The following is a 16,356-nucleotide window of genomic DNA, read 5'->3' as shown; positions in this document are numbered from 1 at the left end:
TAATTTGAAACAGGGCTGTTCTAAGAGCTGCAGCATCAGTTTTTATGGTTGGAATGTATGATTATTTTAAGCCAAATGTCGTAAGTTTTTTTTTAACTTTCATGAGCTTCCAATTGCTTCAAGAACATTGGTTGACTTGTTTTATCAATTTCATTTAATGTGACTTATTTTTCAGATAAAGAACATTTGGTTGCCTTATAATCATATCTGCAGAAACAATAGCATTTACTGTGCTTTAGTGTTCTCTCTATCAACATAAACTTTTCTGGTAAAGAATGCTCAAATAGATTAACAGTCCTGTTACTATCAGTTCTACAATGAAATATATTAAGTAGGGAGTCAAGCTGTCATATTTGGTTATCAGATGTGCCACTGTATTCCTAAAAAAGAAGACATGGCTCTTTCTGGTGGAGCACTCTGTGGAGTCCTTCAGAATGAATTGACTGCAGCTAGAATTGTATTTGCACAACAGTGGAAAAGTAAAGAGATCCCTACAGATGAAAATATGATTTAAAAATATTAGAATATTCAGAAATGGACAGGCTAACACTTACAATTAAGGAAAAGAAAGAAACTGAATACTTTTTGATCTGGGATTTATTTTATCAAGGGTTAGCTGATAAAAACAGGAGTTAAAAAGAGGGAAATATAAGGAAAGAATCAATGATATAAGGGAGGTATGTTAAAATGGATAAGTAAACATTATTATTAATTATTATTATTGTTGTTATTATTATTATTAATATAGAATCAATACTAATGTAATGAATACTGTTGTAAATATTTTGATTACTATCTCCTAAAACTATTTGTACCCAGACAACACAGTTTAATTAAAAATTGAATTATTATATAAAATAAAAAACTTTAAAAAAAAGAATGAATTGTTATTCCATAAGCCATGGCAGGTACCCCTATGCCTTCTTTGGAGGAGAATATATTTGGAAACCCTGAGGCCTCATGTATATTGCATGAAGCAGAATATTCTTGAGGACTCTGCACCTGGCCCCCAAGAACAGTGCTAGTAAGAAAGGGAGGCGTATGGTAGTAGGTACTAATGGGGAAATCACAAAATATTGGTGCAAAAAATAATGTTGATCAAAAACCTTTGGAATATCCGTGAGTTTCCAAATATTTTTCAAAAGAGTTCCACAAATATGTGTCTTACAATAATTTGCATCTACTATAGTCAAGTTAGATTTCACATACATAGGCATCTTTATTGGTCTAAGGCTAATCCGGTCAGAATGTTTTTGTCTTCAATCCTTAGTGGTGGCTCTACAAAAGGGTTTCCTTCTCAAACATATAACTAGTTTAAATAATTGCTACTGATAGTTCTCGAGTTATGACAGTTCATCTAGTGATGGTTCAAAGTTACAACATCCTTGCCAAAAGTGCTTTCTGGTCCCAAAGTTATGTATGTTGCCCTTACAAATGACCACAGAGATGCTACGACATGGTCCCTGTCTATTCCCCCCCCCCCCGCCCTCATCTTGCCCGGCTGGGTCTCCACAAGCACTGGGTCTGGGTTTACCTGAACTGCTGTTCTCTGCGCGCTGTGGGAGAATCCAAGCATGGGTTAAATTCAGCCTATTAGCCTCAAGACGGAGTTGAAAAAGTCTTGGCCACGCATCTCTTGTCCTCTGGAAGCCAGTTTTTTAACGAGGCACAGCTGTAAGATGATGTTCAATATGACGGTAAGTAGGTGTCAAAGATAGATTCGCCCATAAACCCGGACACAGGGCGGGATTGGATTCTTTCACAGCTCACAGAGAACAGCCGTTCAGGTAAGCCAATGGACTTTCTCCTGTGCGCTGCTTGGAGAATCCAAGTATGGAATATACCCAACCTAAGAGTCACATGGGCGGGAAAAGTCCTGATCTAAGGTCCTGGAGTCCGAGCGAACTCTTTGCAGTACACATCGCTCAAAGGACGCCTCGGATGAGGCAAACTTGTCCACCTTATAATGTTTGATGAAGGGCGACAGGGAGGACCACATTGCTGCTCTGCAGATCTCTTCCGCCTCCATAAAGCAGAAGATGCTAGTCCTCTGTCCAAACCGGCCTGAAGAAAATCGAGAACCTGCGGAACTGAAGCCAACTGTGGTTCTATTAGCTGTCTGCGGCACCATCCACGTAGCCTTGTATATTGTGGTGGTAGAAGGGCGCCTGGCCGCCTGAATTGTCTGAATAACCTTTATGGAGAAATTAGCCCATTTCAAGATGTCCCTTTCAAGTGCCAAAGGGCTAAATGCAACCATTGGAGCTCTGGATGGAGAAGAGCCCCTTGGCTGAGGGCTATCCTGTCATCAGGAATCCACTATTTTTATATAATATACTGGATTTATTATATGAGAATTTGTTTGAAATGAGTAAATTGACATTTGAAATTTGAGAACAAGATGATGAACAATTTTACAAGGTATAGGATTTATTTTATAATATAAATGAAGCCAATACCTTGAATATTTTGTTCAAAATGAAGGAATGATAGTCAAATAAATGATGTATAATGATAATAATGTATACATATATACTAGATTGATAATTTGTGATCTTACATACATTTGAAAGTGATGACTATGGAAGTGATGCACAAAAACTTTGCAACCAAACGACATGCTGTACGTGATTGAAGAAGGTTCTATGTGTTATGTGTTGTCTGTCTTTGACCAAAAAAGAAAAATATTCTTTAAAAGAGAGAGAGAGAGAGAGAGAGAGAGAGAGAGAGAGAGAGAGAGAGAGAGAGAGAGAAGTAAAAGGAACAAGAAATGATATACAAAGATTTTTGGGTTTGCGGAAATACCACCCTAAGAAAACAGAAATTAAGAGCTGGAAGAGACACCTCCAGCAATAGAAAAAGAAAGGAAGAAAGGAAATGAGAGGAGAAGGAGGGAAGGAAGAGAGAAGGTGAGGAAAATAAGATGGAAGGGAGAAGGAGAGAGGGTAGGAAGGGGAAGGGGTAGAGAGAAGTAGGGGAGAGGTAAGGGAAAAAGGAAGGGAAAGGAGAGGAGGAAAGAAGAAAGTAGAGAAGGGAGGGAGGGAGAGAAAGGAAGAGAGGAGTGGAGGTGAGAGGAAGAGGACGGAAGGAAGATAGAGAGGAGGAGAGGAAGATGGAAGGGAGAAGGAGAGAGGGTAGGAAGGGGAAGGGGAAGATAGTAGGAGGGGAGAGGGAAGGGATGAAAGAAGGGAAAGGAGGAAGGAAGGAAGTAGAAAAGGGAGGGAGGGAGAAAAGAAAGGGAGAAGAAGGTGGTGTCAAAATAGGCGAGGGATGGTAAATAAAACAACCCAAATGGAATATTACAATTCTATAAATGGAATGACAAATGTATAAGAATTATGAATATAAAAAAAGAATAATAATTATGTGAATGTATACCTATAATTGTATATAGAGAACAAAAAATAAAAAACTTTATTTAAAAAAAATAGAGTGATATCCGGAGTGTCCACAGAAGGGATCTGGAGCAGACCTTCTAACTCTTGCCCCGAACTATAAAGCTTCCTATCAGTGTTACTGGGAGGAGAAATGGAGCCTGGCTGGTTCCACTGCCTTTGCATTACATCCAAAAAGAGTTTTGGGGAGGAGTGACTCCTGCTCAGGGACTAATTCAGAAGAAAGACGTCAGTGGTGTCCAAGCCTAGGGCAGCCTCGGCTGGGACTTCTGATGTTCCTATGTTCGCAGTGGCCTTGGCCTTATAGAAAAGGGATTTAAATAAGGCCGTGCGACAGTCCCGAGAATGCAGGTCTGTCGGGGGTCAAACCCTCATCCTCCAACAGCTCCTGCTCACCCAACTCCTCATCTCCCAACAGCGAGGCCTCACTGTGCAGGGAACGTTGCAGTGAAGGTGGATCCCCAGCTGGATCCGTTAGAGCCGTAGAAGTGTTCAATGGATGGAGTGATTGCCCCCTGCATTTGATCTCAGAATCTACTCCCAGAGAAATGGCAGTGGAAATTAGGTCCTTAATCTCCTTGGGGAGGACCAGGCCCTGACCTTCCTCTGATCGGAGCCCTGCTGCAGTAGCCTCAGGGGCACAATGTCTCACGATCAGGCCCTAGACCAACATCAGCCCCAGAAAACTCTAGGCCCCAGGAATTATCTGGTGATAAGACCTGTTGGTTTCTAGCATAGGGGGAGAAATAGCACGTGATCCCGGGCACCCTCTTTTGGCTACCAGGGAAGAGGGGACTAGGATTTATTGCCCCTTCTATGGCCCTGGAGACCTGTGGTGGCAAGGTCCTCTGCCTCTGTTCGGCGCCTTTAGCAGCTGACACTGTCGTGGAACAGGTGTTAGATCTGCTGAATCTGCTGGCTTTAGCCCTGGTGGAAAGGGCCCTTGCCTCAACCCTGCCAGGTCTGGAACTGGAGGCCTCAGTAGACAGTGCTTAGCTGGGAGATGACTGTGCTGCACCGCTGCTGCCTGAATAGAACAATCCGCCATCTTGCAATGCTCAAAAATTGCTGGACCGGGAGGCAAGACGCCACACGAACTTCAACGGTCGCTGCTGGAAAGCGCCGCGGTAAAAGGCAGTGGGGCAGCTGCAACCTGACCACAATGAATTAGTGATAAGCACCAAACACTGAAGGAGACTGAAGGCAGACGAGCTGAAGAAAATGACAGCTGATCTTACCTGAACTGTATTCTTGTAGGATGGGGAAGCGTCCAGGATTGGGTTATTCTCACATCCAATCTGCCCTTAGACTGAGTTAATGGAAAACAACTGTAAACAAGGCAGAAGGGAAAGGCACCCATCTCCCCAGCCATACATACTACCCCTAAGCCATGCAGAAACAATCTAAGGGTTGGACCTGGGCGCTTTCCCATCTTACAAGAATACAGTTCAGGTAAGACCAATTGTCATTCTCCATAGGAAATGGGGAAGCATCCAGGACTGGGAGATGCCAAAGCTACCCACCAAAGGAGGGAACTAAGAAGCATGAGCAGCCTGGGCTTCCAAAACCCTCTGCAAAACCCTCTGCTGAAGCATAGGCATCAAGGCGGTAGTGTTTGATGAATGGCATGGGCGAAGCCCAGGCAGCAACACAACAGATGTCTTCAAATGGAGCCTGTGAACACCAAGCCACCGAGGTTGCTGCAGTCCTTGTTGAGTTGGCAGTTATGCCAGCCGGAACCTGAACACCCCTTGCCTGATATGTGATGGAGATAGTTGACCTAATCCAATGCCTAATGGTGGAAGGGGTGACTATAGCCCCAAAGGAAGATGGACGAAAGGAAATGAACACTGCTTCCGTTCATCGGAAAGAAGCGGTATGCCTAAGGTAAATGTGCAATGCCCAGTGAACATCCAGCCTATGCCACGACTGCTCTCTGGTTCTGGAAAGAGCCGGGCAAAAGTCCAGCAGCACTACCTCTTTGAGTCCTGTGAAAAGATGTATTAACTTTAGGCAGAAATGAAGAGTCCAAGTGAAGCACCACACAATTTGTGTGGAGCATGCAGAGATCCTCCCTAGACAATAAAGCACTCAATTCCGAGATACAAAAACCACCTTGAGAGTGAGGTACTGAGTACTGACTGTCTTCATTGGCTTGAAAAGTCTCTCAGTAAGGTCCTGGAGCACCAGTGGTAAGTCTCACGTGGGAAACATGTGGACAACCAGTGGTCAGGGATTAGCAGCCCCCTTAAGGAACTGCTTGATCACTGGATGCTGAGCAAGGGATATATATCCCTCACCCCCGAGCACTGTAGATAGTGCCTGTCTACGGATGGTATTGTGACAAAGGCCTTTCTCCAATCCATCCTGTAGGAACTCTTAAGACCTGAGGATCGACGCTCCAATAGGAGTCACATGCGCCCGCTGCACCAGGTCACAAATGTGGCCCACGTGGCATTATATATGCACGTGGTCAACTGTCTACATGAGGCCACAATTGTTTTTTATCACCCTATCGGAGAATTTGGCCGCCCTTAGATGTTTCCGCTCAAGTGCCAGACGGTCAACTGGAGCCACTGTGGCTCCAGATGGAACAGACGCCCCTGGCACAGGACAACCTCCTCCTCTGGACGCTATGGAGAGATCTAGTAGATCCACAAACCATGGTCTGCGAGGCCAGAAGGGTACTACTATAATCATATCCGCTCTCTCTGTGACCACCCACCTCAGCACCCCGGGAATGAGAGGAAGGGGGGGGGAAAGGCGTACAGGAGACCCTCTGGCCACTGGCAGCATAGTGCATCCAAATCCTCTGCCTCTCGAGCTGAGAACCGGGAGATGAATCAGGGAAGTTGGGCGTTGTTCGGTGATGCAAGAGATCCATCAGCGGCTGACCAAACCTCCGACAGATCTGGCGAAACAGCTGGGCCTGAAACTGCCATTCCCTATGGTCGATGGTGGCCCTGCTGAGCCAGTCCGCCTGCTCGTTGTCCACACCAGAGATGTGTTCTGCCGTCAGCAACAGAAGATGACATTCTGCCCAGGTCCCCAGTCTGAGCGCCTCTTGCCACAGCAACACCGAGTGGGTGCCCCCTGCTTGTTGATGTGGGTCTTGGCTGCAACGCTGTCCGTCAGTGTCAACACATGTCAGCTTGCCACTTGCAAAGTGTTTGAGCGCCAGATGGACCTCTCTCAGATCTAGCCAGTTTATATTGTGCTTTAAGTTTGTCGGGGACCACTTACCTTGCGCCAACTGCGAGTCCAGCACCATTCCCCAGTCAAAGAGACTTGCATCTGTCGTCAGTGTGAGATGAGCTGGATCCCTGAAGACTGATCCCTTCTGAAGAGCCAGAGACAGCAACCACCGCAGGGACAAGTGAACCTGGTTCGGCATCCTAACTTGAAGGACGCGTGGCTAGTGCCGTTGTGTTGATGTAACAGAAGCAGCCAATGCAGTGTCCTAGCATGGAGGCACTATGGTGATGCAGGAAATCATTTTCACCAGCAGCTTGGACAGAAGGAGGACAGCAACAGACCGCTCCCTACGGACCTGCCTAACTAACTGGGCAATGCTTTCCTTATGCTCCGGGGAAAGGTAAACCTTACCCTGAGAAGCAACTATAATCACGGCAAGATGCTACAGCCTAGTGGAAGGAATCGGATTGCTCTTAGCAAAATTCACGGAGAACCTGTGCACCTGCAAGGTCCAAATGGTCATGGCCAGATGAGACCTTGCCTGTTGGAGGGATAACGCCTGAACTAAAATGTGATCTAAATAACATTGAATCCTAACAGGAACTGAACAAAGGCCAACATGGCCAGGATCTTGGTAAAGGCCCAAGGGGCTGAGGCGAGGCCAAAGGGAAGTGCCTTGTACTGGTAGTGGACCCCCCTATAGGAAAACCTCAGAAACCTTCTATGCTCAGGAAATATCAGGCTATGGAGGTAGGCCTCAGTCAGGTCCACAGATGCCATAAAGTCCCCAAGCCTAATCCCTGCCAAGATGGTATTCAAGGAGTCCATCTTAAACCGTCTATAAACAATGTGAAAATGTAATAGTTTTAAGATCTAAAATTGCTCTCCACCCCCACCCACCCTGAACTTTTGGTAACCACGAACAAATTGGAGTAAAACCCCAGGCCCTCCTGGTCCTTAAGAACCAGTTCAACAGCCTGAATCTCCAGAAGATGTTGAATGGCCACCCTCATGAGTTTTCGCTTAATGGGATTTCTTGAAGAAGAGAAAATCCGAAACCTGTTCGGGGGGTGGGAGAGAAGTTGTAGAAGGAGGCCAAATCTGACGGTGTCGAGAACCCACTGGTTGGTGGTGTTGGAATCCCATTAGTCCGCGAATAAGGAGAGGGTGGCTACCAATTGGAGGAATCGATTCTGAATTACTTTCATCTGCGGAAGGGGCGACCGCCTCCCCGCTGAAAGGGCCTCTTGTTCTGGGGTTGGTATCAGGACCTGCCTCAATGATATGACCTATCTGATTGCCTATCGCCACATGGAGGGAAATACCTGGCTTGCTGGACCTCCTGGTCTTGCTGGTGAAAGGAAGGTTTACAGTAATACGGAGCAGGCCACGGTTCTGACCGCTTGACTGCCGTGGGTAAGACCTTCTTATTCTTGTCTTCGACAAGAATAAATTCCAGTGGGCCCTTAAAAAATGGGTCCCCGCATAAGGAGCTGCCACCTTATTTGGATTTGGTGTCCACTTGTCAACTGTGAAGTCATAAAAGTCTCCTGGAGGTCACAGACATTGCCAAGGCTCTGGACGCATATTTTACTGCCTGAAGAGTGGCATCTGAGGAAAACTGGGTAGCAGCCATGATCTTGTTCACGTCTTGCTGCAACCTATGATCATCTAGGAGGAGATGTTGTTGCATCTGGTGCAGCCACAGCAATGTGGTTCGATTAAAGAATGAAACTGAAGTCGCTGCCTTAATGGCCCAGGATACAGCCTCAGCCTTGAGGTTATCAGGTATATCCCGAGACCAGGGAAGAGGAAGATGCCAGAGTAATCAACAGGAGGCAATTGTAATGCCTGGGAGAATCCCGGTTCCAAATTATAAAACCTCCTTTCATTCATGCCCCCGGTTTTTCCCATTGGTTTTTTTAGCATATCCAGAAAAAGTTAAGGAGCTGGAATTTCCTCCTTAGGGGCCTGAGGCTTAGAAGAAGGGTCCCCCTTTCCATTTCTTTGGGGGAAGGTGTGTGTGTGACTGGGGCAGGAGATATCTCCTCCAAATCAGCAGTGGCTTTAGCCTTGCGCAAAAGGGATCTAAACACCTGAGGGGAAAAGAGACCTGAAGCTGCAGGTGGGTCTGGGGCCTCTTCCTCCTTCTCATCAAGACAAATCTAAATTAATCTGAGGCCCTTCATCCCCCACCGAGCCCTCACTGGCCAAGGAGAGGGAGGCTGGCCTATCCTGGCTAATGCTTGAGAACGGGGTTGGTCTATACTTGGCTTGTGGTCTCTGCTGCAACCCCGTAGCTATACCTTAGGATATAGCATGCGCTATGAGCTGCTTATAACATTCTGGAACTGGGGCAGAAGTGGAAAACTACTGGTTGAAGAACCCTCAGGAATAGGGGCCTGTAGGGCCAGCCTAGGCCTAGCATGAACCCCATGAGCAAAAGGACCCCCGTCCCCTGCACTGAATCTCCAGGGGAAAGAGAAGGAGAGACAAAGATTCCTCCTCCCCTGCACTGTGCCCAGGGGACCTCCAAGAGGGACCAGCCACTGGTAAAATATCAGGGGGAGATCGAGATCTCGGTGAAGGGCTAATCCTAGCCATTTGGGACTGCTCAGCCCTCTCCCCCTTCTTCCCTAAGGACTTGCTCCTGCTTTTCCTGGAGGAGCACTTTGAGGTTGCCTTCCTAGCTCTAGAAAAGGCTGTGGGCCCAGCCCTGGTGCTCGATGGGGAAGGGGCCTCCTCTGGACGATCTGCAGCGTCCACCATCTTGAATCCTTCCACCTCCTCAGCTACACGGTATTCACATGGCGCCCAAAATGGCGTCCAGCTTCCTCCGTGATAGTGACCTCTCCTTTCGGCTTCTAGCCAAACCTCCGGCTTTGTTTGAGCTTCCCAGGAAGCGTTTTGCAGCCACCGAAGTCTCAGAGAGTCTCACAAGAGTTTTTCCTGCCTCCGACGAACTCAGATTGAGCTGCCGCAACTCTGGGATGCCGCGTGGCTTCGCAGCAGGTCCCCACTCGCCTGCAGACCTGCTGCCTCGCTCAGGAGCCATCCCCCGTTCCATGGGAGCTCTGCACCCCCCCAGCAAGTTTAAAGACCGCCGGTGCAGCTGCCGATGTCTCAGAGAGGCACTGAGTCCAGCGGCTCAATAGGCACCATATGGCCAGCCGCAGCCAAAGCTAGCACCTGCTGGTGCCTTTGACCCCCACTGAATCCTATGGCTAGATGAACAGCCAGTAACAGGAAAGCCAGCAAAGGAAAGGAGGGAAAGGGAAGAGTTCAGGATTTTTTTTGTTCTCAAATCCAATCTGGGAACCACAAAAAGTATGTCTCACTTGGGCCAGACTGAGTTGAAAGTGGAGCTATGCATAGGAAACAGAGAGGTGTGGCTTCAAAATTAACTCAGTGTCAGGACAGATTGGATGTGAGAATAATTCAATCCTGGATGCTTCCCCATTACCTACGGAGAACTGCACCACCGAGCAATCTCCACCGAAAAAAACGAGCAAAAAAACCCAGCACATGCGCAGTGGAGCAGCTCTCTCGGCGCCAAAGGCAATGGTTGCATTGGAGACAATTAGGTGTGAAATGACAGGTACACAATTCAAACCGCAGGCGTAAAACCATTTGAAAAACAAGGGGAATCATTGCGTGGAAGCGGCAAACCAGCTGTCTCAGCACCAGCGACCACCTCTCTACCACCAACGGAGGCTAGCCCGATGATCTCTCCCAGCACCAGCGACTACCTCCCTACCACCAACGGAGGCTAGCCCAATGATCGGGCAAAAGCTCCAGCCACTTGAGCTCCGCAACACTCATGATCCTTAGAAGCTCCACTATAAGCCTAGACTGATGGAACGAAAGGTGGTGGTGGTGATTTTTTCTGGCGGGCCGGGAAAAACCAGCGCACTCACCCGCGGCTAGGCGGCAGACCTGTAAAACAGCCTCTGATCCTTCAATAACATATGACCTGTAATACTGTGGAGAATCCAGGTTAACTGTAGTTCTAGATGCTTCAAATACCAATTTAGAAAAGATTGAATTGGAGAAATCTTGAATGCATCTCGTTTCGGCTAGACTGAGTTAAAAAACTGGCTTCTGGAGGACAAAAGATTTTTTCAACTCAGTCTCGAGGCTAATAGGCTGAATTTAACCCATGTTTCGATTCTCCAAGCAGCACATAGGAGAAGTGTCTGCAGATGCAGGTGTCTCCCTGAGTGAGGGGGCTCTCATGGGAATGCGGACAGTTATGGGGATGCCCTCCCACTGCTGCCAGGGAGTGCTGCCCAGGGTCCAGCATCCAAGACATCAGAGATGAGCAAACGAAGGCAGTACAGGGATCCAGGTATGGCTTGGTGGCTGCTGAGACCTGGCTTGCTGTGAGGGGTTTGGCCATCCCTGCAACAACAAGGGACTTGATTCTTCCCATCCCATTCTGGCTGGCTGTCCAACTGCCCACGTCCCGCCTCCTTCAGTTTAAACTAGCTTTTGGGCTGCAATCCCAAAGCGACTCATTTAAATCAGTTACCCAGCAGGACATAGAAGGTGCCTGTGGCACTGCCCAGGCTGGAACCAAAGATGGCTTACAGGGATGTGATAGATCTTCTTACAGACTATTCCATCTGTGTTCAAAAATGAGTGCGTGTAAGAACCCAAGTGTTAGGGGAAAAACAGCTCTGGCAACATCTGCATGGCCCAGTCTGCTTGAGCTTTGGAGAACTTCAAAAGGCAAGTGATTGCTAAATAGGCGGTTGGTGTGGAGAAGGCACAAGCAGCAGTGGAGACCCCATGGGGTGGGAAGCGACCATGTGATGTTGCAGGCCATGGTCTTTGCTACCCGAGGAACCCCATGTGCACTTACCGTATTTTTTGGAGTATAAAATGCACCAAGATTTTGAAGAGGCAAATTTTAAAAAAACGTTTTTGCACTCTGCAGACCTCCCAAAAAAGGCCCGATTATTGCAAAAAAAGGGCCGTTTTTTGTCAAAAAAGGGGGCATGCATAGCCTTTAGGCGGGCTTGTAAAGTGCTACTGGGGTCTGGGAGGGCAAAAACAAACAAAAAGCAGCCCATTTTTTGCAAAAACAGGCCTGTTTTCTGTAAAAAAAAAAAAGGGGGCATGCATAACTTTTAGGACGCTTATAGAATGCTCCTGGGGCGGGGTTTCGGGAGGTCAAAAATACTGTATTCAGTGTATAAGACACACTCAGATTTTCACCCTTTTCTGAGGGAAAAAGGTGCGTCTTATACTCCAAAAAATATGGTAAGTACCCATCATTCGATATAACATATGAATTGGGGAGGGTTGGTGTTTGTTTATTTAATGTGATTGAGTTAACATTATGACCATAATGGGTAGCCTTCATTACAATTGTACCTCGAGGATTACCCATATTTAGCATGTTCTCAATCATCATTTTTAAAAGGCAGACACATTTTTTTGCAGTCCAGATAAAATCTCAGTAATTAGCAACATCAACAGCCTTTATGGACTGATATAGAAAAGCTATGAAACTGGTACTCCCAATATTATTCTCTTATAGTAATCCTTCCAAAGTTATGTTAAATAAACAGAAACATGAATAAAGTTTTCCAGGAAGATATGACAAAAATTACCAGTTACCCATCACTTCTGGAATTTAGCTGCTATGAAGGACCAGAACCAGCCCAAAATAATGGTCTTGAGGGAGACCTTGTAGACTCTCCCCCAGTGTAGAAAAAAGTAATATCCAATAGTGTTCTAAACCTTTGAAAAAACACACTAACTTCAAAAGTACTCATTCCCATTTGATCCTAATCTAGCACAACCATTAGGGATAATGGATCCCTAAGCTTGTTTTGGATACGCATAACATATTTTTGAAAAAAAGAAAACAAATTTCAATGGTCAAAACTTTTGTTAGGAACAAATGGCAATGATAATTAGGAACAAATGGTAATGATATGCATCAGTGTTTTTTAAATTTGGCAACTTTGATGAGTAGTCTTCAACTCCCAGAATTGAAGCTGAGCTTCTCACGATTCTGGCTGGAAAATTCTGGGAGTTGAAGTTGAAGTCCACGTATGATTTTAGAGTTGTTTCTATTGATTGCTTTACCTCACCAATGGTTCCAGTAACATATTGATCAATAGCATTGGAAATCTCTGCTCTTTTTACTCCAGTTTTGAACTTCATGGAAAGCACTCGTGGGTGATGTCTGAGCCACCAGAAATTTGCCTTGTCTCCAGCCAGGCGGGTACAGTGGATACGGGATTGCTGCCCTGCCCCAATTCCAATCACCTAAAACACATGGAACAAAATAATTAAAAGACATATGAAAATCTTTGCATATGCTTATTCATTATGTATCAATAAATGCCATGACAGTAGAGTCATATTCATTTATTTTTCCTTCCTATACAAATTGATTACAATTTTACAATAGCAGAGTTGGAAGGGACCTTGGAGGTCTTCTAGTCCAACCCCCCCTGCCTAGGCAGGAAACCCTATACTGTTTCAGACAAATGGCTATCCAACATCTTCTTAAAGACTTCCAGTGTTAGGGCATTCACAACTTCTGGAGGCAAGCTGTTCCACTGATTAATTGTTCTAACTATCAGGAAATTTCTTCTCAGTTCTAAGTTGCTCCTCTCCTTGATTACTTTCCACCCATTGCTTCTTGTTCTACCCTCAGGTGCCTTGGAGAATAGTTTGACTCCCTCTTCTTTGTGGCAACCCCTGAGATATTGGAACACTGCTATTATGTCTCCCCTAGTCCTTCTTTTCATTAAACTAGACATACTCAGTTCCTGCAACTGTTCTTCATGTTTTAGTCTCCAGTCCCCTTATCATCTTTGTTGCTCTTCTCTGCACTTTCTAGAATCTCATCATCTTTTTTACATTGTGGCGACCAAAACAGGATGCAGTTTTTCAAGTGTGGCCTTACCAAGGCATCATAAAGTGGTATTAACATTTCATGTGATCTTGATTCTATCCCTTTGTTTATGCAGCCTAGAACTGTGTTGGCTTTTTTGGCAGCTTCTGCATACTGCTGGCTCATATGAAAGTTCCTGATTATAATCAGGAAAGGTGGCAATAGTGATATCACAATGTAAGTGATTCACAAACATTTTGCATTTGGCTCCATTTAGACCCGTAAAATATGTTTGCAGATTCAAAACCCTGTTCTATTTTCAAATGCAATAATCACTGACTTTTTTGGCAGCTGCTGCACACTGCTGGCTCATATTTAAATGGTTGTCCACTACCACCTATATTGTACCTGTGTGTTTCATTTTTCTTGCCTAAATGTAGAACCTTACTCTTTTCACCATTGAATTTCATTTTATTAGATAGTGCCCAATGTTCAAGTTTGTCAAGATCCTTCTGTATCTTAAGCCTGTCTTCTGGAGTGTTGGCTATTCCTACCAGCTTGGTGTCATCTGCAAATTTGATGAGTTCCCCATTTATTCCCACATTTAGGTACTAGGCCTAAAACAGAGCCTTGGGGTACTTCACTGCATACTTCCCTCCATGTAGATGTAGTTCCATTGAGGACTACACATTGAGTGCGGTTGGTCAGCCAGTTACGAATCCATCTGGTGGTGATGCTGTCCAACCCACATTCTTCTACTTTATCTAGTAGTAGGTTATGGTCTACCTTATCAAATGCCTTACTGAAGTCCAAGTAAACTATATCGACGGCATTCCTCTGGTCCACTAATTTTGTCACTTTATCAAAGAATGCAATAAGATTAGTTTGGCATGATCTGTTTTTGACAAATCCATGTTGGCTATTGGCTATTACTTTGTTTATGTCTAGGTGTTCGCTAATTCTTTGCTTGATTATCTTTTCCAGAATCTTTCCTGGTATTGAGGTCAGGCTGATAGATCTATAGTTTCCAGGATCTATTTTTTCCCTTTTTTTGAAGATGAGAACCACATCAGCTCTTTTCCAGTTCTCTGGCAGTTCCCCAGTGCTCCAGGATCTCTGAAAGATATAGTTCAGTGGTTCTGAGATCTCATCCACCAGTTTCTTCAGAACCCTGGGGTGTAATCTGTCCAGTCCTGGTGATTTGAACTCGTCTAGGGTAGACAGGTACTCACCTACCATTTTCTTCCCTATTTCAATTTGTGTTCCTAATCTGATTTTTGTGGTGCTGCTTTTGATAGGTTGGACTGTTTTATCCCTTTGTGTAAAGACAGATGCAAAAAATGAGTTAAATAGTTCTGCTTTCTCCCTGTTGCTTGTCACCTTCTTGCCACTTTCTCCCAGCAATGGACCAATTGTTTCCTCAACTCTTTTCTTGTTTTTAACATGTTGGAAGAAGCTTTTTTTGTTGTTTTTTACTTTTGTGGCAAGCCTTTCTTTATTATGAGCCTTAGCTTTCCTTACTTCATCTTTACAGGCTCGGGCTATTTGCTGATATTCTGCCTTAGTTATGTCTTTCCACTTTTTATACTTATCTTTTTTGTCTTTCAATTTATCAGACAGTTCTTTATGCAGCCATGCTGGTTTCTTTTGGGAGCTGTTATTTTTCTTCTTCATTGGTATTGTGCTAGACTGGACTTTTGTAACCTCATTTTTCAAAATTTCCCAAGCTTCTTGAGTTGTTTTCCCCTTGAGGATTCTCATCCATGGAATTCTTCCTAAACTCTAAGTTTATTGAAATTAGCTCTCTTAAAGTCCAAGACTCTAGTTTGACTTTGTTCTATTACTTGTGTTTGCATAATGTTGAATTCCAATATTGCATGGTCACTTGCCCCCAGAGTTCCTATGGCTTCAATACCTTCTATAATTTCCTCTCAGTTAGTGAGAATTAAGTCTAATATGGCCGATCCTCTTGTTCCCTTCTCTACTTTTTGGGAAACAAAGTTATTTGCTAGGTTCATTAGGAACCTGTTGGATCTTCCACTTGGTGCAGTTTGTTTCCCAGTTGATGTCAGGGTAGTTAAAATCCCCCATTACTATTGTGGTGTGCTTCCTACATACTTTAGTTAGCTGACTAGCAGTAAGTTCATCTACTTCCTCGGCTTGGTTGGGTGGCCTGTAGTATAGACCTATGGCAATGTCATTTCCCCCCCAACTTTTAATATTGACCCAAATGCATTCAAGATAGTTATCATCATTGTTGTGCTCTATTTCTGTAGAGATATAGTTATTTCTTATATATAGTGCAACTCCACCTCTTCTTTTATTTGGTCTATTTCTTTTAAATAATTTAAATCCTTCTAGCTGTATGTTCCATTTGTGGGTTTCATGCCACCAAGTTTCTGTAATGGCAACTATATCGTATCTGCTCTCATTTACTTGAATTTCTAATTCACCCTGTTTATTCCTCATACTCTGTGCATTTATGTATAGACATTTGAGTCCATTTTGATTGACCCTGTCTACATAACCTGTGTTATGCCTGACTGCCCCAATTTTTTTGCCACTTCTATGATTCATGCACATGGTATGGCACTCACTATTAAATGCTTGGTTTTGCTTGGCAGCAGAAGTGATAATCTTACCCGCACAAACATCTATGTTACATGCACTAATAACCCTATGAGTTTTAGATTGCTGGGGACAGAAATGTTCTGTATCAATTAATTCTCTGTCCCCGCTGTTCAGTTTAAATGTTTATCCAGAAAATCTGTGAATTTAATGGCAAGTAACTCAGTCCCTTTCTTAGATGGGTGCAAACCATCTCTTTTGCACAGTTTTTCATTGGACCAGCTGCAGGCATCATGACTAATAAAACCAAAGCCTTCCTCTTTATACCACTCCTTTAGCCAC

At 44.8% G+C, this 16,356-nt stretch overlaps 1 protein-coding gene across 1 annotated transcript in view; it reads right to left on the bottom strand.

Moving 5' to 3' along the window:
• ATIC (5-aminoimidazole-4-carboxamide ribonucleotide formyltransferase/IMP cyclohydrolase) overlaps positions 1–16,356 on the bottom strand; it is an 82,386-nt gene that overhangs the window by 2,203 nt on the left and 63,827 nt on the right. Inside the window, exon 14 of the mRNA XM_081967103.1 lies at positions 12,690–12,872. Within this exon, the coding sequence (XP_081823229.1) occupies positions 12,690–12,872 (183 nt within the window). The remainder of the gene's footprint in view (positions 1–12,689; positions 12,873–16,356) is intronic.

The sequence above is a fragment of the Natrix helvetica genome (assembly GCF_964273705.1).
Source record: "Natrix helvetica genome assembly, chromosome: 1".
Classification (NCBI taxonomy): Eukaryota; Metazoa; Chordata; class Lepidosauria; order Squamata; family Natricidae; genus Natrix; species Natrix helvetica.
The sequence above is the reverse complement of the archived record's forward strand: the minus strand, read 5'-3'. Positions and strand labels throughout refer to the sequence as shown.